The 26,175-nt window shown below is 40.3% G+C and overlaps 1 protein-coding gene across 1 annotated transcript in view; it reads right to left on the bottom strand.

Moving 5' to 3' along the window:
- Positions 1-26,175, bottom strand: part of LOC124718692 (aminopeptidase N-like) — a 214,701-nt gene that overhangs the window by 85,462 nt on the left and 103,064 nt on the right. The window contains exons 7-8 of the mRNA XM_047244315.1: positions 12,390-12,548; positions 1,437-1,592 (exon numbers count right to left, since the gene is read on the bottom strand). Of these exons, the coding sequence (XP_047100271.1) occupies positions 1,437-1,592; positions 12,390-12,548 (315 nt within the window). The remainder of the gene's footprint in view (positions 1-1,436; positions 1,593-12,389; positions 12,549-26,175) is intronic.

Raw genomic sequence — 26,175 nt, 5'->3', positions numbered from 1 at the left:
TCAGCTGCAAAATATGTATAGTATTTATGTACACAACAAACACCTCAATACACGAAATTTAAAGTAGGAGATGTTTTATTTACATTCTTATTGATAAACCTGTTCAGTGTATGGCATTTTCTTGGCTCTGCGACTGCACGTGACCATGGTTCTGAAATTAACTGTGCAGACTAGAATAATTAATTACCACTAGTTGACTCTCATTGCGGCAGCTTCACCATTTGACATTGTTCAGTACTAATACTGCCACACTTATTCCTTCATCAGTCAAATACACTGCCAGCCAGTTCCTTAACATCACAATTCACAAACTAGCTACGACTATCATTTTCAGCACTCAGTAAAAAAATCTTACTTGTTTAGATATTGAACTAACAGTGAAAGCTCATCATTATTTTTTTTTTTTTAATTAAGCCTTCTAAATAGTTTAACAAACTTCTTTAATTTCAATGATGTTTTGGTAACTGCTATTATCAAACCTGTAATTCAGATTAAAGCAACGTAAGAATGAGAGGTATTAGTTATACATTACCACATGACAAAAATAAGAATGATGCATAAACTCAGAACTTGCATTGGTGAGTGAATTTTGATCTTCTTTTGTCATGTTGTAATGTCTAATTAATTACCACCTTTCATTCATTTGTTCTTTTAATCTTACAACAATATTATGAAAAGGGTAGCTGCTACTCACCATATAGCAGAGATGCTGAGTTGCAGATAGCCTCAACAAAAAGACAAGGGCACACACATTCTTGACCACAGTCTCTCATATGTAACAACAGTGCGCGCGCGTGTGTGTGTGTGTGTGTGTGTGTGTGTGTGTGTGTGTGTGTGTGTGTGTTCTATCTCTGACAAACACCTTTTTGGCCAAAAGCTCATATTCTAAATGTTGTAGTTCTCTGCGACTCCTCATCTCCGCTGTGTGGTGAGTAGCAACTATCCTTTTGATAATACTACTACATTCCATCCTGAATTTTCTTTTAAGCTTAATCACATATCTCATGACAGCAGTACCGGTAACCAAAACACTATTGCAAATAAAGAAATACATTAACTAACCCAGGTGTCTTTCTTTACAAGAATCCATAATGACTACTGTCTCATTTAGGAAAATTATTTAATTTTTAAATTTGTGAGGACCAGTCGATGAAGTCATTCCAAGCATTTAATTGGTGCACAATGGTCTCTCTTGTTTCTTTTTCTTCCACCTATTTTCCCATCATCATGCAACATTACATGCAAATAAAAATACTCATGCAAATAAAACTACTTTCCAGATAGCATAAAAGAATTTGTAGAGACTATTTATTTATAACACGTTATTTTCAAAGGTTAAGATTGGCAAATGTTAGTTTATAAAGGCAGGACCAATAGTATCATTACAGATGTATATCACTGATAAATAAAGAAAATGAAAATTTTAAAAATCTCACCAGTATGTAACGAGGCCCCAGTTTTCCATGCCACCGTACTGGAAGTCAGGAATAGCAGCAAAGTCCATTTTTGGCAGAGGATAAGCTATTCCAAAGTAGTCCGCATAGAAGTTAAGTATTTTTGGTGTCACACTGAGTGCGTAATGCGCCTGCTTTCTGCAATGTAGTGTTTAATAAGAGCTCAATGTCACTTACAGACTTCAAACTAAGCTACACACAACAGCAGAAGTTCATACATGAAATAATGGAATTCAGGACCGTATATGGCAGCAACATCGTATTTAAAGCAATCTAATAACATCTGTAGATAAAACATCATCAACATTAATAACAGATGTACATCTACAGAGGATTTCTAGAAATAATGCAAGCAATGAGTTTGATCGCACTGCAGAACAATACAGCTGTGGTATAGTGTGTCATATATCCCATTCACAATACTGTTATTTATTGCTGAATTGTTGGTATATTTAACATTCATTAATGACTGTGTGTAAATAAGAACTGTACTGTAAGAAATTAATGTTGTCCTCCAAACTATGACATATTTAAAAAGTTATATGTAAACAGTATGTGTCTAGCTATTTACATAGAAAATCTGTTTCCATCATAGATTTTATCACAGAACTTTACTCACTCATGAAGCAATATCATATTGCAAGAAAACTACTATTTGCAAGTATTTGTACATAGGCCTACTTTGAAGGCAAGGAAACAACTAATAAGAGTGTTACATTGTAAGAAATACTGCAACCAGCCACAAGTTCTTTTAAATGATTTTACTGCACCATTACTAGCTTTGAGCCTGAGCCTATCATCAAATGGTAGTGCTGATTTCTTTGTGTAGGTAAGTGTCAAACTTTGTAATCACAAAAACAATGTTTTTTGGATGCATATGTAAAACTTGCAAGGAAGTAAAAGCTCCCATCTGACGATGGGCTCAGGCCAAAAACTAGTAATGGATAAAATAGTAAGAGTGTGTTTCTGATAATATGCTCATATTGCTCCATATTTGTTCTGCTCTCAATGAAGATAAATGGCCAGTGAGTATGGAAATACCACACAAAATGGAAAATGATTTTTTTTAAATATCAATCCAGATATAAGTCCAATATTTACAGGCAAGAAAAGACTCAGAAAAATATTTTCCAGTGGATTATGGAATGAGATAATGGGTTAGGTAGTTTATACGATGTTGTTGTTATGACGACTTATGTAAAGGATGTACAGATTTTAAGTACAAGTTTTTTTCTTCACTGTTTATTTATTTGCTTACAGTGAAACAAATTATACGTCAAGCTCGTTTAGGCTTTTTCCCAATATCAAGAGTACCTGTGAATATGGTATAATTGGTATAATATTGTTGCTTACAGCTATGTTAGTATACACTGATGAGCCAAAACATTATGACCACCTGCTTAATAGCTTATTTCCGTCTCTTGCACAAAATACATCACCAATTCTGCGTATCAGGTTTGTGGAGGTATGTGGCATTAGATGTCTACAAACAGGTCATGCAATTTGTGTAAATAACAGGCCACTGATTAGTGTACAGGGTGTTGGTGCCTGATAGCAGCCCAGATGTATTCCGTAGGATTTGCATCAGATGAATCTGGTTGCCGAGACATCAACCTGAGTTCACTATAATGCTCCTCAAACCACTGTAGCACATTTCTGGCTCCAAGACAAGCACAATTATACTACTGAAAGATGACACCTCCGACAGGGAAGACATCAGGTGTAAACGGATGCAGGTGGTTCGCAGCTGTCAGTGTGTCCTTTGATTACTACTATAGGTCCCGTGCAAGCATGGGAGAATGTCTTCCATAGCGTAGTACTGCTCCCACCAGCCTGCGTCCAGGGTCTGCTACATATTTCGAGCCAACGTTCAGCTCACTGGTAGCATTTATGGAGACGACCATCGACCTAGTGTGGCAAAAATGTGATTTGCCTGAAGAACCGATACATTTCCACTGATCGACAGTCAAATCCAGGTGGTCCCATGCCCAATGCAATTGTAATTGACAATGTTGCTGGATAAACATGTGAGAACATCTGCTACAGAGCTCTGTGTTCAACAATATACAATGAACAGTGTGCTCTGAAACACTTATGCATGCACCAGATTTGTGTCCTTTTGTCAGAGATGCCACAGATCACTATCTATCCTACTTTACAGTGCAGACAAGCCTATGAAACCCACATGCTGTGAAGAGTCGTGGACATTCAACCATTTAGTGCCTAGTGTAATTTCACTGTCCACCTACCCCTTTCCGTAGATGCTCACAACAGTAGCATGTGAACATTCCCCCAGCTTCCACATTTCCAAGATTCTCATTCACAGGCTCTGTGTAATTACTATCTGCCCTTTGTCAAAGTTGCTTATCTCAATGGATTTCCGCATTTGTAACCCGTATCTTTGCTAGGGGGATCCCCCATCCATGTCTATTCTGCTTTCTTACTTTTGTTACCAGGTCACCTACCCGCAATGCCACCAGGTGGCATCCAATGTCGCGGTGGGCACTGTTCATAGTGTTTTGTCTCTCTTGTGTCTTACCTTGTATGATGTGGCCCATATGGCATCTTGGAGTGTACATGTCGGTTGTCTTTCTGTTATGATATGATCACAATATTTATTTGTGATCTTGTAAAATAATTTTTGACAGCTTCAGTCCCAGTTATCTGTATGTGTAGTATTTTTGTGGTTTTTGCATAAATGTTCTACTATTTATCATCATGATTAACCCTTTTTCTTTTGTAATATCAATAAAATTTTCAAGTTATTTTTTATGTTTAAAAGTCCGTTTTTCATTGAGGATGTCATCTGAGGATTTTCTGTATGTGTGTAAAATTTCATTTCCTCCAAAATGTTGGTTGTATGTCCATTAAGTACTTTCTAGGGCATTTTCAACATTTTCTGGTTTATGTTCTTGACTTTTTAAATGTGAGTAAAATGTGGATTGGTTGCTTTTGCAGCTTCGTGTGTGTTGTTTAAATCTAATTATGAAATTCCTGCCTGCCTGCCTGTCTGATATAAAATTTATTGCAATCTTCACAAGAAAGTTTGTAGATGCCTGGATTTTTCTTTTTCTTCTTTTTGCTGATTGTAATATGGCTTTCAAATTGTTATTTGTACAAAATAATAATTTTAATTTTGTTTTCTTAAATGTTATGTTCATCTTTTCTGATATTTTCCCCATGTATGGTATTGTAACATAGGTAGGTTTATTTCTGATTTTTTGTTCTCTTTTTAATGTTATTTCTTTATGTATGCCATCTGTTCTTGGTTTTATATGTCATTCATATAATTTTAGCACTATTTTGGGGCTGAAGTTATTTTATTGTCATATGCATTGTAGCATCTTTACTTCATTTTGTATTGCAGTACTATCAAAATGTAAATTTAACATTCTATAATCACGATTTGAAATATGCATATTTTTTATTTATTGTAACGCCAGTCATAACAACTTTTCTATGTATTTCAAATTGGTAATAGTTGTTTTTGTTGGTTATTCTTATGTCTAAAAAGTTTATGAAGTTTCAAAATTTGATACCTGTATCATGAGTTTGCTTTGTTAAACCATAACTAATCCATTCAAAGTACAGGGCACATGAATGCTTGTTATGTGACCAAATATCACTTCATTTCATGATGCTGGATAGAAATACTGTTATTTTCATAATAAACTGAAGGCAGATAATTTTACAATCTGTTTTGTAATGTCACAATTTTGTAATTTTATGCTAAAGTTCACTTACTGTAATGCAAATAATCTCCATGATTATCAAATCAAGTTTATAAAACATGGATCTGTAATAGATCAACACAGATTAAGAAGCAAAAATTGATAAAAAGTTAGTTGTTATAAAACAAAATTATGACTTAGATTGCTGAGTTATGTGTGTGTCTAAGTAGTAGCCCACAGTGGAAAGTCACATGCAGCAGTAATGTGAAACTTTTAAAGTGTAAGAATATGAAAAACTTCTTGGCTGAACAATTATCTGAAATATAAGTGCAAATGGAATAAATAAGAGATCACAAAACTGCCCTCTTGATCTAAAAGAACCTCAAATATTAATTTGGCATAAAAATAAATCTAACATCAACTAATAGAAAGCAGAGTATAAGTATTCCTCCCTTTCTTGTTTGCACTAGCTTCCTTTTTCAATTAGGATGACAAAAATTGCTGCCACATTTATTTTAAAATTCGTACCTATTGGAGGGCATATAAAGCTAGTTACAAGGTTAACAAGCTACTTGGTACTGGGCTGACAAAAAATTACAGTTTCACACTAGAAATCAGAAATGAGCTCTATATACTGGCTTTAAACCTGCCAGTGGATCCAACAATGATGTCATCTCCAAGATCACCACCTCCAAGTCCTCTTGTGTTTCCCCCGCTCGTCTAACTGAAAATTAATTACTTGAGTATGTTGTCTGTTACAAACTGACTATATTAGCGAAGAAACGATAGCGTGTCAAGAAAACATGACACAATGATGAAACGCATTCTCTAAATGGTGATCAATTACTAAAATAAATTTACAACAGTCTCTGAAATAGTTACAGAAATGAAAGATAAGCTACACAGCATGCTGTCAGCCCATAAACGCAAGTTGACGTATGCAAAAGAATAAAAAATTGCATGCTTTTTCATTGCAGTGACCTGGTAGTGATGTTGCTCTCTGCTCAGCTTTTGTTAGATGCACCATACAGGTTTTCCGATGCTGGAAAGGGCATTAACAAGAGCACAACCATTTTGTTTGCACTGGACAATTTAAAAAAAGAATGGAGTATAGCATGGAACTTGATCCAGACATCACACCCCCTCCAATAGAACACATCTGTAAATGTATATGCTGTGTCACTTAATTTCTGTCTTACACCTTCCATTTTATCACAAACTACAGCTTCATTGAAGATCATCTGATCCCAAAAATCAATTTGGCTTGTCATAGATACTTCAGAACAGGAAGATCGTGTAATCAACTTCTGCACTAAGCCCTGACTAGCCTTAAATTTCTGCACACTTCAGGAAAAGAACGAACTGATGAGTATGAAACACACAGAGCCACAGTTCTCAGACTCATATTCACAGAACTACAGTATGAAGGCAGGAAGGTCGTATAGCAGGATGCATAAACAGTGGCACCTCGATTTATAAGCACATTTTAGCATATACATGAAATGTGGTGTTATACACCCTAAATCTAAGTAACAATTAAACCTAGCCTAATTTGAAAAGACTATTATAGGTATATCGTTTTGGGAGTAATGCAGCGCAAGTTCAAGAAATTGCTTTTAACAGAAATGATAAACTGCTGCTACACATACACACACAAGCATTTGAATAAAAAGTAGTGAATCTTATTTAGCTGTCTTGCCACAGTTAACACCATATTTTGCTGGTCTTCTTACAAATGACAACTATGCAAAGTCAATGTTTTTCTCAGTTCCTGATACTGTTGTGGGTGAAGAAAAACCTTTACACAATCAGCTCCAAAAGGGTGTAGAAACACCAGACCAAATTCATTACTGTCTAAGTAACGGAACTTAATTTTTGCCTGTCCTTATTCAAATGCATATCTACATTCCTTTCTGTTCTTTTATAAATATGTGTGCACAGCATGTCACTGCTACGAACTGACAAACAAAAAAGCCTTCCAAATTATAATTTTTAGAAATTTAAATTCCAAGAGAGAGAGCACAGCATACTGAAAATATAGTTCTCGTTTTTCATCATTTCATTCATGAACACACTATAAATGTTTCGAAAATCTGAGACAAATGATAGCTTCCAGAACAAATATTTAAAATGTTTATTTCATCCAGCAAAATAGAGGAAAGGGAGGTGGGGCGGGGGATTAAAAGTATTCAAGGCATCACTAGGAAAGCTGCAAAGAATGAGGTAGATGAGACTGCTCTCGACCTCTTTCGTTGTGTCCATTTTGACCCACGCACAGCTCAAGATTCGTGCTACATCCTCAGAATGTCAAATTTTGGTGAGTACTTATTTACCTAATGAATTCTGGTGGGTTTCTAAAATGGCTGATGTAAGACATATTTGCAATGTCATTCTGATTCCATTTTACCGTATGATGTTCAGAGTAAACTTGCAGCATCTGATAAAAGTGCTCAGAAAACTCGTAAAAAATATGATGTATTAGAAACTGTATGATCTCTAGAAAATAGCTTTTTTTAATCTAAGTGTGTTGTTTTGTGTATAGATTTTAAAAAAAGTCAAAATGGAAAACTGAAGTTGTATTTTTCTTAGGATTGGATAGGGTAAGTGCATAGCTGTGCACGATAGGAAGCATTCTTTGGTCCTTTCATTCAGTTTAGTGAGCAATTCCTTTACACCTGTTTCTTCACAAACAGCCTACTCTGTGTGAAATAAACACACATATTTAATATCACATATCGTTTTCCAGGTTGTGTCCTGGACAATAAATTATTGCTTTTCTACAAGGTGTACAACTTTTCTTCTGCCGTTTGCTGATAGGTGTAGGTAGCGGTCGAAAGAAACAGATTGCAGACGTCAGCCAGTTAGCTTGGACCTCGGTCAACATAACCTCATTCAAACATTAGCTGTTTTGTGTCTGCATGATAAATTTGTTCTTGATTGAAAATGCCAGTTTACAAGCCTAATTCTCGTCATTTATGGGAGGTGTTACTGTTTTGTTTCAATACGAAGAAAACAGCGGCTGAGTCTCATTAAATGCTCTCAAGTACATATGGTAAGGATGATATTAGTGAAAGGACGTGTCGCGAGTGGTTTCAGTGCTACAAGAATGGTGATTTTAACGATGTAGACCAGCATACTGGTGGAAGAGAGAATGTTTTCGAAGATAGAGAATTGGAGACATTGATGAGTGAAGACTCGTGTCAAACTCAAGCAGAATTGGCACAATTAGTGGGAGTGACACAGCAAGCCATTTCAAAACGTCTCAAGGCTACGGCATGGTACAGAAAGAAGGAACTGGGTCCCCTGTGAGCTGAAACCAAGAGATGTTGAACGGCATTTGTGTGTTTGTGAATAGTTGTTTCAGAGGCAAAAATGGGGATGAAAAATGGGTTCATTACAATAACCCTAAATGCAAAAAATCATGAGGATATCCCGGCCATGCTTGCACATTGATGGACAAACCAAATATTCACGGTTCCAAGATCATGCTCTGCATTTGGTGGGAGCAGCTTGGCGTCACCTACTATGAGGTGTTAAAACCAATTGAAACAATCACAGGTGCTCGTTAGTGAACACAATTAATGCGTTTGAGCAGTGCATTAAAAGATAGACGACCACAATACAGACAGAGGCACAATAAGTGATTTTGCAGCACAACAACGCTCAACCCCATGTTGCAAAAGAGGTCAAAATGTACTTGGAAATGTTAAAGTGCAAAGTCCTACCCTACCCACCATATTCTCCAGACATTGCTCCCTCTATCACCTGTTTAGATCAATGGCACATGGCCTGGCTGACCAACACTTCCCATTTCATGAAGAAGTCACAAATTGGACTGATTCGAGGATCACTTCAAAAGATGAACAATTTTTTTGATGCGAGATTCATACACTGCTCGAAATGTGGGAGAAAGTAGTGGCCAGCAATTGAAAATACTTTGAGTGATACATGTGTAAACAATTTGTTTCATTAAAGCCTCAAATGTTCGGGAAAAAATGGCGGAAGAAAAGTTGTACACCTCGTATTTGTATGTGGTCATCATGAATATAGTTTCATAATACTGACATTAGTATTTAAATTTAACATAAAAATAAGAAATTTAGTGTGATCTGTCAATTTGGCTTGGAGTGACTGATTACTAGTGTGTTTCTAGTTGTTCTGCTGAGTTGTTGTTTCAATTTCATGAAAAATATTTTGATGACTCATCAAACTGTCTTCTCTCAGTGCTGTGAGTATTGATGTTACATGTATGAACTGCTTGGACTGAAACCAGGCTGTCGGTCTCATACCACTATTTACAGCCAAGTTTGATTCCCAATGATCACGACACCCTTTGAAGCTGGTTTGTTTTCCAGAAGTCACACTCACATTCCGTGAAACACAAATTCTCTCATCGTTTTCTAATTGAGTGGACCCCAAGTGTTAAAAAACCCTTGACCGGGCTGTTTCTTATGCTGCAATCTGTTCCCGCCTGTGTAATTATTCCCGTACCTTGGAGCGCTTTCCTGCAGTGGGACATAATCTGTCATGTTCTGGTGCACTTTTCTCAAATAACGTGATGGTTGTGACTGTAAGGTGGCAACAATTTGAATCTTTTGGTGGCAGGAATGTATATTATGAAAATAAGCAGGATTTATTTTCACAGTCTCATGAAAGTTGTTACTGGAGGATCTAATGCTTGTGCAATACTTTTCAGAAAATAGATGTTTCAAGAATTTCTTTTCTTGAGTAATACATTCCAAAATTGAGTTTTTGAACTGTGTCTTGTAGGATTACATTGCGAACAAAGAATAGATATCTTAATTGTTGGTTGGTACCCATCTGTGCACAAGCAATCATTGTTTTAGTGTTCGCACATATCAACTTACAAACTATTTGGCATATTTGTTTTGAATTATTGTTGTTAACAACCTACAGTAAAAAACAAACTTGAAAATAATACCATGTGGTCCCTTGCTGCTGGAGTAAAACTCTAAATACATTGTGTAGAGCCTCCCAATTATTGCCAACTGCAGGCCCAAGCACCGTTCATCGAGCAAGCAGCACAGTACTGCCGAGGCAGCCAATCACTGAGTTCGTTGAACACAGTCAGGGGGTTAAACAGAGATCGCTGTCCCTGTATATTAGGTTTCCTGACATCTTTATTTCAACAGAGCCCTTAATTATTCTGTCCCAGGTATTCAGCACATTTGCACCACAATACTGCTTGAATTGTATTTTTCATTTGAAGACATGACGGAAAAATGGGCTAACCCTCAAATGTAAAATGTTGCCATCTGTTGCTGGATACGAAAACGATTAAAACTGACATTGGTCTCACCCATAAATGTCCTAATGTGATATTTAGGGGTGAGACCAACGCCAATTTTGATAGTTCCTGTACCCAACAACAGATGGCAACACTTATCCCTAAGCTTTTACATTTGAGGGTTAGCCCATTTTTCTTCCCATTTCTTCAAACCAATTTTTCTGTGCACGCTTCCATTTCACGATAATATCCAGGACAGTGCTCGGGGCCAGCTGTTTCGCTTGGTTGTTTTAGTTGGGTGTGTTACTGATGCTTCTTGCATCTCTCCTTGACTGTTCCGACATCTGCCCCTCATGAGAAACACCACATTTGCATAGAATGTGATAGACAGATAGCTTTCAGAGATTGTCTTAAACAATACAATAGTTCAAGGGAGTTAAATACACTGGATGCCATGTTTCCATAGGATTGTAAGGTATGCCCAAGGCCAGCAAAAAGGCAGGAAAGAGAGTTTTGGCCTCTCTTCCTTGGTTTCAATCTCTTGTTTTATATGGGGCAGCCAGTCTGAACAGTTCAGGAGAGATGCAAGGAATATCACCGACATTCCCGACTAAAATAAACAAGCAAATCAGCTGTCACTGAGCACTGTCTCAAACGTAATCACAAAATGAAATACAATGAGACCAGAATCATGGTGTGAACAGTAAATTTCTGGGACAGCATAATTAAGGAATTTGTCAAAATTAATATGGCAGATAACTCAAAAACCAGGGATGGCAGTTTTACTTGAACAATGCTTGGGGGTCTGGCATTAAATTTATTACAATCTCATTAGTCACCATAACCATCCACTGAGAGAATTTCTCACAATGCAAGTTATGAAAAACAAAAGAGCATCAAAGGTGTCAGGAATAGAACTCTGCTATAAACAGCAGTGAGAGACCAATGTTAGTTCACAGTCTGGTTGGAGCCCATGTAAAGAGTACACAGAACAACAAAACATGCAGCACCTGAAGAGGACAGCTGCGCTGGTTGTTGAAATATTGTGCAGAAAATAGGAATAACAACTCGCCAGAACACCTGAAAGCACATAACTAAGAAACTAAGTATAACAGAATACCGTACTGATAATGTATGAACCATTCTTGTGTAGAAACAAGTATTAAGTAGGGAAACATATGTATAAATAGAAACAATCAACTGAATAAATGTTATATGACTGTGGGTGAGTGGTGGCACCCAAAGCTAATGGAGAATTAATTATGTAACATACCAAATCTGTGAAGTGAGGAAATAATTAAATTTAATAAAAATGTGTGTGCTTTTTGGATGTTACTGAAACATGAGATATCCAAATAATGATGTAACATAAAAAGCTTTGTACAGTCCAGATTTATAAAAAAAATGGGGTGGGGGTAAAGGACTATTGTAATTGTTGTTATGTTATTTATAAGCACACACCAGAGGCTGCTGAAGACTGTAATTTTGAGATAGATTTTTTGGAGCAGACTGTATGTGTTTGTTTTGTGACATTTTAAAATAAATGGAAGGTAAAATGCGCTTACTCTGTTGACATGAACTGGATCTATTCAACCTGCACCAAAGACAGGTATTCAGAGCAAACTGGAATTTTAAAATATAATGGTCTATCTGTACTGCAGGAATATGTAGCTGTGTCTCTGGCATTAGTTCAGCTGATCATACAGAAGTTATTCTATTGTTATTATTTATGGCTGATTTAGATGGGATGAAATGTTAAATGATCTTGTATGCATTCCATCACTATGAAATCTCAGTTTATGTTCAGTGACTGCTTTCCACTACAACTGAATTTATAAACAGAATATAAAGTTTTTCCAGTGAGTTATTGAGGATGCTTGTACCAAAAATCAAAATACGTCAGCTGAAAATTGATTCGACTACAGAGCACAATGCTGTTATACTGTAAAAAGACTACTGTGCATTAAAAGTATTAGCACCACACACAGTGTGCTAAAATGGTTGTTTATGGCTTACCTGAGATGCGGCCGGACTATCATTCGTATCTGGAGTGGCACGGCTGTGCTGTTGGCAGAGGCATTTGTTGCAGGTGCTTCTCTCTTCCTACGGCGCCCAGGAGTCGGAAACAGTGCATTTGCCTGTGGAGCTGCAAACCCAGCTGAAGTTCCTGCATTCCTGAAACAATTGGAACATATTTCACAATAAGAGACAACTAAACACTATTCTGCACCGGGTCGAAGTTCTGTGAGAAAAGGAAAGCAAACATACATTTCTGGTAATATGAGGGCTTACTTAAGTCTCTAGAAAAATATTAAAAGAATTTTATTTTGTACAGTCTGTTTCACTCTCTCTCAAAATATCTGTGTCTATACACTTTAGCATATATTCAATGCTGGAAACATTTTTTTCAATCCTAGTATTAGTGCCTCAGAAAGAGTTTTGAAACAATTTGATAGCTTTCTGACATAATGAAAATTATTGTACTTGCATTTTTTGCTTCATGGAAGACAATAAAAAGTCATTAGGTGACAAACTGGATGAACATGGGCAATGAGATGCTGATTTTTTTTTTCCTCTGACAGATAATCGATCGTCGGTTGTGCTGTGTGAAAGCTGGCATTGTCATGATTAAGAATGATGTGATATTATGGGTCATTTTTCTTTATTTTTCCAATGACTTGCTGCAAACAAACTGTTGCGTAGTATTAACAATTAACTGTTTTTCAGTCATCTAAAGTGATGGACATGAAATGTCCAGTTACTGATTCCCAAACTTCAACAAAGCAATAAGACATGTTCTTGTTAAGTTAGGCCTTTAGGAAAATTTTACACAAATCAGCCATCAAAAACTTTTGCCTGAAATTTCCATTTTTTAAATCACCATTTCCTTTAGCACTCACATGAACTACTTGGAAAATTTCTTGGTTGTCACTGTTTCGACAAAAGCATGGGACAAAATTTGAAACTATAGTACCACCTAATGGTCCTTTGTAAAAATGACTCTCGTATAAGGATACACTACTCACTTTTACAGTATATGAATATCACAATCACCACCACCACCAGCACTACCACCTTTAACAACCCCTAGTTTAGTCTCTATGTGGAGTGCATGTTAATATTCAGTCTTGTTTCCACTATCTAGATCTTATTTGTAAGCTGCCCTTAACATCCTGTCAGTACATCTCGAGTCCATTAATCAATGATTTCTTTTGCTCTGTCCATCCTTTGGGTTCTTATTCCCTATAATACTAAGCTATCTGTGTCATTTATTTTACCTTTAGTTACACTGCTCATTGGAATTAAGGAATCACTTTTCTGAAGCCCCGAATTTCCACCCATTGCGACACTAAAGTTTCATATTTGGCTCGAAGGTGCATACAACAGTCCTCTATAATGGGAAAAACGTGGTGCCTTGCAATGTCACCCTTGGTTTGGTGACACTTCAAACAGCAAGATGTCGACACTTACGAAGTAAAGGCCACAGCTCAGAAGTTCATGTAGCATGTTAGGTGGGTTAATGAGATGTCACATTGGCACCAAAGTTCACCGCAATTCTGCCCAGTGCCACCATGGATGTATCACATGCTCAGAAGGTAGTCACACTCCCTCATGCCCACATTTCACGCCTTCTTTTGACACCTCTGTGATGGAGGTTAGAACTGTGATTCCCAGCACTGAAATCACGGAGAGGCACAATGGCACTAAGAATGGGCACGAGAGGGCCACAGTGGAGTGTTAATGAAAGCACCCCTTTCCTCATGACATAAAGCACCCCTTTCCTCATGACATTGATTTCCTCACATTTTACGATCAAAAACGAAAATTCACAGTGCAATGAGCAACAGGAAGACATTCTTCACAACCTTTGAGACTGCTGACACCTTTGCACATTTAAACCCTTCTCTAAGGACATTGTGGGGCCACATACCCACTGAACATTATCACACCCATTTCCAGCCCCCACACAACCACAACTTTCTCTCTCGTGTACAGGTTGGAATCAATAGGGATGTCCAAAACTATTTGACGAACTCTCAACATGATCTGAAGCAGCTAAAGGTGCTTATGCTTTCAATGCTCATACTTTGTATCCTGCTGTGGCGTTATCATGAGGGTACGAGACACTGACATAAGTGTGAATAAAACAGCAGAGGGCCCTTCTAAGACCCACCAGTTTAGTGAAACACTCAGTGGCAACCCCCCGCCCCCCCTTCCACATTTACTGAGAATTTTGGAAATGTAACTGTACAGACAGAAGCTGTGACGAGAGTACCAGGTGTCTGCACGCGCGCTACACTGCAGCTCTTTCACCACTTGGCCATCTGAATTCGGGGAGTGTCAAGGGGGTAGCCAGTCTGCAAGCACCTACAACATTGCCAAAGTTTCAGTTTATATAGGTGTATTTCTGAAATTCTCAATGAATATGGGAAGACACTATTGAAGGTTTTGCTGAAAGGGGGGGGGGGGGTGTCTTGGAAGTCCCTCTGCCATTTTACTCATTCACGTCAATGTCATATCTCCTCAGGATAATGCCACAGGATGACACAAAATAGGAGTTCTGAAAAAGCATGAAAACCCTTAGCTGCTCAGGGTTCTGTTCAAGTTTCACTGGATGGTTTTGGACAGTCCCTAGTGGTTCCAACACATACAGGGTGTGATTCAAAAGTTTCAAGACTTAACTAAGAACTAGAAATTTATTGGACATTTAAGTACAGAGGACTAAAATTCTTTAAAATATGATCCTTCAGCATCAACACAGTGCTTACAGCACGTCATCCACTGTTCATAGCCCTTCTGGAAGGCCTCGAGTGTCATGCTGTCAAGGGCTCTCATCAAAGCCTACTGGATGGTGTCGATGGAGTCGAATCGCTTCCCTTTTAGGCCTGTCTTGATTCGGGCGAAGAGGAAAAAGTCACTTGGAGCCAAGTCGTGGCTGTAGGGTGGCTTCAGCAGTGTTGTCATGTTGAACCTGACCAAAACTTGGTGGCAGCAGCGCACGACATGTGAAAGAGCGCGTTTTCGTGGTGGAGAATCCAATCGCCCTTGATCGCCGGGTAGACATGGCGAACTCAATCCCTCAAGTGGCGGAGCACTCTCCACATTTTCTTCCATTTGGCTTGATGATGGCCTCCCAGGGCGGTCATCATCTTCAACAATCCTGCGGCCATTTTTGAAGCGTTTGTGCCACATGAAAACCATTGCATGGGACATGGCTTCTTCCTTGAAGGCCTTTTGAATCATACTGAGACTCTCCCTGGCGGTTTTGCTAAAGAAATGGGTCAAATGGCTCCAAGCACTATGGAACTTAACATCTGAGGTCATCAGTCTCCTAGACTTAGAACTACTTAAACCTAACTAACCTAAGGACATCACACACATCCATGCCCGAGGCAGGATTCAAATCTGCGACCATAGCAGCAACATGTCTCCGGACTGAAGTGCCTAGAACCGCTCAGCCACAGTGGCTGACCAGTTTTGTTCAATCACACGCAAAACTTAACCACATAACGCGGCTGCAAGTGCTGCTCCATTTTTGCCTCACCCACTTTTTGACCGAGGTCAATGACATGCACTCCTGTTGCAAGCAATGCACACTCTCCAGGGTTCCGGAGGCAACTGCCGCAGCATCAGTTCATTCCCTGAGACCCCCCCCCCCCCCCCCTACTTCCAACACCTGGTGGAACCAGTCAGCACATGCTCCCCTACTCAAAAATGAAACTTCTGAATCGCACCTTGTACATGAGAGCAAAAATTGTAGTCGTGATGCACTCCAAATGGATGCGACCACATTCAATGGGAATGTGACCACACTTAGATAAGGGATGCTGCCACAAAAGTTGTGAGGAATGTACTCTTGTTGCTCATCGAACTGTGAACTGTCATTTTCGACTGTGCAATATGTGGAAATCAACACTGCAGGGAAGTGGTGATTTCAATGATGTTCTTTAGGCCACCCCACATGGTCTCCTTGTGCGAATTCTGACCAGTGATGCATCCAGAATGTTTTCCTAAGCCACTTATAATAAAACTGCACGATTTCAATCCTGGGAATCACATTTCTGACCTTCATTGCAGAAGCGTCAAAAGAAGGGGGCAAGAGGAAGTGTGTGGACCTTCCAATTGTGACACATCGATGGTGGCATTTTGCAGAATTGTGGTGAAATTTGGTGCCAATGGGACATCATTAACACACCTTACATGTCACACATAAACTTCTGAGCTGTGACCTTTTTTCGCAAGTGCTGACACCTTGCTGTCTGAAGCATTGTCAAGCTCAAAGGTGGGTTTGCAAAGCATCACACTTTCGCACAATTACAGAGGAAGGTTGTACCCACCATTGAGCAAAATATCAAACTTAAGTATCACAGTGGGTGGGAATTACGACCCTTTAGTTTTGTTGTGCAGAATATTGTATCCAGCCACATCACCTGGCCACTACACATGCCGGCGTACACCCACATCCTGTGTATTATATAGTTGCTGGTAAGAATTCTTCGTCCATAGTCACGTATCCACACATTCATATCTGTCCACCTCCCTAAACATGCCGCAGCATATCTGCCAGCAGACAGACGGATCCCACTCTGGGCAATTAAGTTGGGGTCAACCTGCAACCCACCAGTCAGAGCCAAATGACTCCCCTCTACTGGATTTACACCTACCACCACCCATGGCCCACCAGTTGGAGCCACAACACTTGCTGCCATATGCACATCGGTTGTGTCCTCGCCGCAAGATCTCGCCGGACTCCAGTCGCGCCCTCGCCGCTGTATCTTACAGGGAGCCAGTCACATCCCCCTTGCAGCACCATCCCCAGTTGCCAGCCATCCCCACACCACAACACCATGCTGGGTTCCTGCAACGCTCACGTTGACACCGTCAGAACTCGCCGGATGGTACTCTGCCCACCATATTCGGATGCACAGTTCTCTATTGTATTACCTTGTGCTATATTGTTAACCTTGTCTTGCTTGTGTAATAAATCATTACATATGTTTACATGGGAACCACTGCTGTTTCATTTGCTATCACCACCACACAAGGACACAAAAGCTAGGGTCAAGGGGTTGTTTTATCAGTATTCCCAGTGTCTCCGTCTAACATCCTCACAACTGGACACAGCTGCCACTGCATCCCCTTTCATTCCAGCCAAGTCCATCTGCATTCCTGCCAATATTCCAATGACCTGTCGTGGTCTTGCCATACTCATCGGCACCTCCTCCCTACATACCACCTGCCCTTTGGAGTCTAGCCGACTCCGGCAGCATCTCCGGGAGCCACCATCAGGCTAGCTTGCCCCTGTTGGCCACTGACACCTCCTCTACCTTCCATCCTCTCCTGGCTGAGCCTGTGGACATCTCTGCAAATGTCCCACCAGCCTGTCGGCCTCTATCTGGGCTGACAATAGCTCGATGCGTGCCTCGCTTCTGGGCCAGTGCCCTGCTGAAGCTGCCACACTGTTTTCCTGCTGTCACAGGAATCCCTTTTGATACTTCTGGTGCTCTTCCATTTAACCTTGCCACTTACAGTATTTCCACACCTCTAACCCATTGTGCACCCTCTCAGGTGTATTGTATGATTCAAGCTGCACAGGCCTTCATTTAGGTGTAGGAGTACCATACTACTTTCTCCTTTCTTTCGCTGACGTCTATCCCAGAGCTTTCTTCTCACCATGCTCCTCCACATATTGCACTTCCAGCAACACCTTTTCCACCACTTCAGGTGTGCCTCCCAGTTCTACCCTATCTATTCACACATTTCTCTGCAAGCTCTGTACTCCAGATGGCCTCATCTCTAGGCAGGCCTCGTCTCTAGCCTTGCCTCCCGGCACCTGCCAATGCCCTTCCATTCTGTCATTCCTTTGGCACTCACAGCACATCCTCCGTCAGGACCCATCTTTGCCCTCTGGGCATGACCCTTCCCCCTTTGTCTTTCAAATTCAGCTGAGATTGCTCTACTACCTTTTCCTCGACAGGGGAGGGATATTATATCTGGGTGTATCACCTGGCCACAACAATCACTGGTGCTACATCTGTGTGCTGTGGGCAGTCTAGTTACTGGGTTTAAGGCACTTCTCTTCCAAAACCACTGGCTCTCCACCAAGTTGCTCATGCATCACAGATAATGGCACTGATATTGTGGACCTATTCATTCTCCACAGCCACATGTCCACAAGAAAGTACACTCTGCCTGCCTATATAGGCTGTCACACTATCACCAGAAGGCAGACAATCCTGCCCTGGGCTTAACTCCGGCTGCCTCTTGCTGCCCATTCATCACAGCCACATCGCTCACTGACGTACATGTGCTGGCTGCATCCTTACCACTGTGTCTTGTGGGCACCAGCATGGCCTTGCTACAGTGTCATCGTTGAACACAAGCTGCGCCCCTGTCCCCACTGCAGTATCACCACCGAGTGTCTGCAGTACCCGTGCTGCAGTACCACCTTGTGTGCCAGCCACTGCATCGCCAGGTGCTATCTGTGTCCACAGCACAGCACTATTCTGGGTTACTACGAGGCTCATGCCGACTTCATTAGAACCTGCCAGATCTGGAGGAGCAGTTCTCTCCTGTCCTTCTACTGTGCAAGGGCTCACAATTAAAGCACATCGTCCACACAGTAAGCACGTCACGAAGAAAATCTAGGATTTATAAAAGTGATATTGTCTATGTTAGTATCATTCCAAGTGTTAAATATATCTACAAGTGATAGCCATTGCTTTTTTTGTGGTCAATGAGTAACTCAAATGTATTCCCATACAGTACAACATGGAGATTTTTAACACCATACAAAATGACCAACACTCCCACCTCATTTTGTGAATAATTTTGCTGTGCCTGCAAAACCACCTTAGATGCAAAATCAACTAGTTGCTCTGTACTGTCAGCACCTCAGAGAATGGCTCCAATCCCCTATTGTGACGTATCAGTTGAAAGGGATTGGATCTTGCCTGGTGTGAAAGTCACTAAACATGGGGCTGACCTCCAGTGTATTTTCAACAACAATAACGCTTTGCGACACTCAGGAGACCAAGAGAGCAAAACACCTTTCTTAGTCAAATGGTTGCTGTGGATGTGTGATGTTAGCCACCTAGGGAATGAATTTTGCATACTGGATCACTTTCACCCAGAAGAAACTGCAATTCCTTTAAGTCTTTTTGAGGCCAGCAGCTTCTCAATGCCATTAGTGTGATCCCTTTTCTGCTTAACATATGTCCAAACACTGCACAGATGGTACAAAAAACTTGCACCTCTTTTGAGTTACAGTGAAGCCCATTCTCCAACAGCTGCTGAAATAGTGTTTGTAAGTTATGCATTTGCCCTTCCCTAGTAACACCCATCACCCAAATGTCGCCCATATACTTTATGTACTTCAGAATACCATGAGTTAAGTTGCTCTGGGTATCTTTGGAAAATTCCTCATGCCAAAGTGACCAACAAAGGCAAGCTCTTGTATTCATACACTCCGAAAGTGTATTTAGTATCAGAATTTTCAGTTTGTCTGAGCCTTTTCAGTAGCTGCACGATGATTGACTGATCTGGCCTTGTAACACTAACCAAAACGGCCTTGCTGTGCTGGTACTGCGAATGGCTGAAAGCATGGGGAAACTGCAGCCATAATTTTTCCTGAGGGCATGCAGCTTCACTGTATGGTTAATGATGACGGCGTCCTCTTCGGTAAAATATTCCGGAGGTAATATAGTCCCCCATTCGGATCTCCGGGCGGGGACTACTCAAGAGGATGTCGTTATCAGGAGAAAGAAAACTGGCGTTCTACGGATCGGAGCATGGAATGTCAGATCCCTTAATCGGGCAGGTAGGTTAGAAAATTTAAAAAGGGAAATGGATAGGTTAAAGTTAGATATAGTGGGAATTAGTGAAGTTCGGTGGCAGGAGGAACAAGACTTTTGGTCAGGTGATTACAGGGTTATAAATACAAAATCAAATAGGGGTAATGCAGGAGTAGGTTTAATAATGAATAGGAAAATAGGAGTGCAGCTAAGCTACTACAAACAGCATAGTGAACGCCTTATTGTGGTGAAGATAGACACGAAGCCCACACCTACTACAGTAGTACAAGTTTATATGCCAACTAGCTCTGCAGATGACAAAGAAATTGAAGAAATGTATGATGAGATAAAAGAAATTATTCAGGTAGTGAAGAGAGATGAAAATTTAATAGTCATGGGTGACTGGAATTCGAGAGTAGGGAAAGAAGAGAAGGAAGCATAGTAGGTGAATATGGATTGGGGGTAAGAAATGAAAGAGGAAGCCGTCTTGTAGAATTTTGCACAGAGCATAACTTAATCATAGCCAACACTTGGTTCAAGCATCATAAAAGAAGGTTGTATACATGGAAGAACCCTGGAGATACTAGAAGGTATCAGGCAGATTATATAATGGTGAGACAGAGATTTAGGAACCAGGTTTTAAATTGTAAGACATTTCCAGGGGCAGATGTGGACTCTGACCACAATCTGTAGATTAAAACTGAAGAAACAGCAACAAGGTGGGAATTTAAGGAGATGGGACCTGGAAAAACTGACTAAACCAGAGGTTGTACAGAGTTTCAGGGAGAGCATAAGGGAACAATTGACAAGAATGGGGGAAAGAAGTGCAGTAGAAGGAGAATGGGTAGCTCTGAGGGATGAAGTAGTGAAGGCGGCAGAGGATCAAGTAGGTAAAAAGACGAGGGCTAGTAGAAATCCTTGGATAACAGAAGAAATATTGAATTTAATTGATGAAAGAAGAAAATAAAATGCAGTAAATGAAGCAGGCAAAAAGGAATACAAACGTCTCAAAAATGAGAATGTTGCAAAATGGCTACCGTATTTACTCGAATCTAAGCCGCACGTTTTTTTCCAGTTTTTGTAATCCAAAAAACCGCCTGCTGCTTAGATTCGAGTGCAAAGTAAGCGGAAGTTCTGAAAAATGTTGGTAAGTGCCGCCACAACTAACTTCTAACATATGTAGTGCTACACAGGCATGCTTTGCAGGTACAAAGATAAATACTGGCGCCAAAACCTCTGCGTCGGTAAACAAATTAAAAAAGGTGGAAGACGAGCTCTTTTCTCCACCCCGAGTTTTGACCACTGCATTTTCATACATTATCCACCGAAGTAAATACAAATTCTCCATTGTTCATCTTCGACTGTAGCAACATTTCAATGTACTACGAAAATCCGACTGGCAAGACTGTTTGGGATGTTTGTCAATACGGCCAACTCTTACGTTCTGAATTTTTTCCTACCTGTGAAAAGAGATGGTTGCTGACAGGAACTTTCATGAATTGTGAATCACATGCACTATTCTCTTCAGCATGAGAATAATACGAATATAAACATTTTGCCATGTATTCTTTCGTGTTTCCTGCTGTCTCATTTAAATCCTGTCTGCCTTATAAACTACGAAACTAGAGTGAGACAACAGCAAGCGTGGAAGAATAAACATATCATGTCATGTCATGTTTATATTTGTATTATTCTTATGCCTAATAGTGGTACAGTCAGAAATGAAACACGGCAATTGACTAGGATTTAAATATAAGATGAATCTAATTTCTGTGCATAATGTAATGTACTAAAGAGGCGTCTGCAAAGATTTTCAAGCGGAGAAAAGTTTTCGCTGAACTCTCGTTCAAAACATCTTCTATCATATGCAGTCTATTATTTGGTTCTTGTTGATCATTATCAAAGAAAGCAGCAGTGTAAGTAACAACAAATAGCTATCAATAAAATGCTTTTAATTTAACAAATAGCAGTCTCTTGCCATTGTTTCGCTAATGAGACAATTCCTCTCTCTTTTTTTAATTGTAAGCGGCGGTAGCGTGCACAAAAGCAAACCATGCCGCGAGCGGCGACAGGCCGTAAACACTCATTATCACAATGCGACAAACAATGCATGACACAGTACAGTAATGCATTTTAGCTTAGAGTGATGTAAACACCTGTAACAAAGAGAACGGCATTGTCAGATCAAAGAAAAATAAGCAATCAATTCAAACCAGACGAAGAATGTGAAAAAGGAAGGGTGCCTGAATAAATACGGACGGAGCGCCTGATGCATAGCAATGGCTACCTGGTAAAGTTTAACTGCTAATCTTATAACTCGAACCAAACTACTGTAGCTGTATCGTCATTCATTCAACCTAAATTCTGTGTCATATTACAATGGACCAACATTATTTCGATTTGGAGGTGCGGCCTAAAACTTTTCTCTCCCCCTGAAGTTTGAGTCTCAAATTTCAGGTGCGGCTTAGATTCGGCAAAATTTTTTTTCCTTGATTTCGAGTCTCATTTTTTGGGTGCCGCTTAGATTCGAGTGCGGCTTGGATTCGAGTACATTCGGTAAGCAGGGATGGCTAGAGGACAAATGTAAGGATGTAGAGGCTTATCTCACTAGGGGTAAGATAGATACTGCCTACACGAAAATTAAAGAGACCTTTGGAGAAAAGAGAACCACGTGTATGAATATCAAGAGCTCAGATGGAAACCCAGTTCTAAGCAATGAAGGGAAAGCAGAAAGGTGGAAGGAGTATATAGAGGGTCTATACAAGGGCGATGTACTTGAGGACAATATTATGGAAATGGAAGAGGATGTAGATGAAGATGAAATGGGAGATACAATACTACGTTAAGATTTTGACAGAGCACTGAAAAACCTGAGTCGAAACAAGGTCCCAGGAGTAGACAACATTCCATTAGAACTACTGACGGCCTTGGGAGAGCCAGTCCTGACAAAACTCTACCATCTGGTGAACAAAATGTATGAGAAAGGCGAAATACCCTCAGACTTCAAGAAGAATATAATAATTCCAATCCCAAAGAAAGCAGGTGTTGACAGATGTGAAAATTACTGAACTATCAGTTTAATAAGTCACAGATGCAAAATACTAACACGAATTCTTTAGAGATGAATGTAAAAACTGGTAGAAGCTGACCTCAAGGAAGATCAATTTGGATTCCATAGAAATATTGGAACACGTGAGGCAATACTGACCTTACGACTTATCTTAGAAGAAAGATTAAGGAAAGGCAAACTTACGTTTCTAGCATTTGTAGACTTAGAGAAAGCTTTTGACAATGTTGACTGGAATACTCTCTTTCAAATTCTGAAGGTGGTAGGGGTAAAATACAGGGACCAAAAGGCTATTTACAATGTGTACAGAAACCAGATGGCAGTTATAAGAGTCGAGGGGCATGCAAGGGAAGCAGTGGTTGGGAAGGGAATGAGACAGGGTTGTAGCCTCTCCCCGATGTTATTCAATCTGTATATTGAGCAAGCAGTAAAGGAAACAAAAGAAAAATTCGGAGTAGGTATTAAAATCCATGGAGAAGAAATAAAAACTTTGAGGTTCGCCGATGATATTGTAATTCTGTCAGAGACAGCAAAGGACTTGGAAGAGCAGCTGAACGCAATGGACAGTGTCTTGAAAGAAGGATGTAAGATTAACATCAACAAAAGCAAAACAAGGATCATGGAATGTAGTCGAATTAAGTTGGGCGATGCTGAGGGAATTAGATTAGGAAATGAGACACTTAAAGTAGTAAAGGAGTTTTGCTATTTGGGGAGCATAATAACTGATGATGGTCGAAGTAGAGAAGATATAAAATGTAGACTGGCAATGGCAAGGAATCTTTCTTAAGAAGAGAAATTTGTTAACATCGAGTATTGATTTAAGTGTCAGGAAGTCGTTTCTAAAAATATTTGTATGGAGTGTAGCCATGTATGGAAGTGAAACACAGACGATAAATAGTTTGGACAAGAAGAGAATAGAAACTTTTGAAATGTGGTGCTACAGAAGAATGCTGAAGATTAGATGGGTAGATCACATAACTAATGAGGAGGTACCGAATAGAATTGGGGAGAAGAGGAGTTGGTGGCACAACTTGACTAGAAGAAGGGATCAGGAGGTAGGACATGTTCTGAGGCATCAAGGGATCACCAATTTAGTATTGGAGGGCAGTACGGACAGTAAAAATCGTAGAGGGCGACCAAGAGATGAATACACCAAGCAGATTCAGAAGGATGTAGGATGCAGTAAGTACTGGGAGATGAAGAACCTTGCACAGGATAGGGTAACATGGAGAGCTGCATTAAACCAGTCTCAGGACCGAAGACCACAACAACAACTGAGTGTAAAAGTAATTGCAAGTATGCATCCTTTGAAACACCCGTTGAAAAACACTCCCCTCTGCTAACTTTGCTAATAGTTCCTCTGACCAAGGGCTGGTTAACTCTTGATCTCACTTTGCACTTTCATTGTAGTCTTGAAATCACCACAAGTTTGATGGACCTGTTTATTTTCTTCATGATGACCTTGGGATTCACTCCCTCACTGACTAGTTGAGATTCGTGTAATGACTCCCAAGCCCATAACCTTTTTTTAACTCAGCCTTACAGCATCACACATAGTGAATGGAACAAGCTGTGTACTACAAAATTTAGACACAGAGGACTGCTTGCGTGACCACTTCAGCTCTTGGCCCAAACCAACTTTGGCTGGAATAACTGCTCACGATGCTCTAATAATGATTCTAAATCTAAATCTAATAATCTAAATCTAACAATGATTCTAAATCCTGGAGTGTGTAATGGTGCTGGTCAACCAAAACACACAATAGATACATACAATCGGAGCATTCAGTAGGTACAAACATATTAAGTACCTGATACACTGACCACATGACCCGATCCACCAAAATACTTCAGAAATCACACAAATTATGGTTTTCTTTGTTATCACTAAATCAATTACAGAACATTATTTCACTCAGGTACAAATATAGGAAATACACACGAAATTCAAGCTTTCGCAACAAACTGTTGCCTCATCAGGAAAGAGGGAAGGAGAGGGAAAGACGAAAGGATGTGGGTTTTAAGGGAGAGGGTAAGGAGTCATTCCAATCCCGGGAGCGGAAGGACTTACCTTAGGGGGAAAAAAGGACAGGTATACACTCGCACACACACACATATCCATCCGCACATACACAGACACAAGCAGACATTTGTAAAGGCAAAGAGTTTGGGTAGACATGTCAGTAGAGGCGGAAGTACAGAGGCAAAGATGTTGTTGAAAGACAGGTGACGTATGAGCGGCGGCAAATTGAAATTAACGGAGACTGAGGCCTGGTGGATAACGAGAAGAGAGGATATACTGAAGGGCAAGTTCCCATCTCTGGAGTTCTGACAGGATGGTGTTAGTGGGAAGTATCCAGATAACCCGGATGGTGTAACACTGTGCCAAGATGTGCTGGCCGTGCACCAAGGCACGTTTAGCCACAGGGTGATCCTCATTACCAACAAACACTGTCTGCCTGTGTCCATTCATGCAAATGGACAGTTTGTTGCTGGTCATTCCCACGTAGAAAGCTTCACAGTGTAGGCAGGTCAGTTGGTAAATCATGTGGGTGCTTTCACACGTGGCTCTGCCTTTGATCGTGTACACCTTCCGGGTTACAGGACTGGAGTAGGTGGTGGTGGGAGGGCGCATGGGACAGGTTTTACATTGGGGGCGGTTACATGGGTAGGAGCCAGAGGGTACAGAAGGTGGTTTGGAGGTTATGAAGGTTAGGTGGACAGTGGAAAGACACTCTTGGTGGAGTGGGGAGGATTTCATGAAGGATGGATCTCATTTCAGGGCAGGATTTGAGGAAGTCGTATCCCTGCTGGCTCTCTTCGTAAGCTCTTAGTTCATCCCTATGAAATCCCCACCTTCCCTACCCTCTGGCTCCTACCCTTGTAACCGCCCCCGATGTAAAACCTGTCCCATGCGCCCTCCCACCACCACCTACTCCAG

The sequence above is a fragment of the Schistocerca piceifrons genome, chromosome 10, assembly GCF_021461385.2.
Source record: "Schistocerca piceifrons isolate TAMUIC-IGC-003096 chromosome 10, iqSchPice1.1, whole genome shotgun sequence".
Classification (NCBI taxonomy): Eukaryota; Metazoa; Arthropoda; class Insecta; order Orthoptera; family Acrididae; genus Schistocerca; species Schistocerca piceifrons.
Note: the sequence above shows the minus strand (reverse complement) of the source record. Positions and strands in the feature narration are given on the sequence as shown.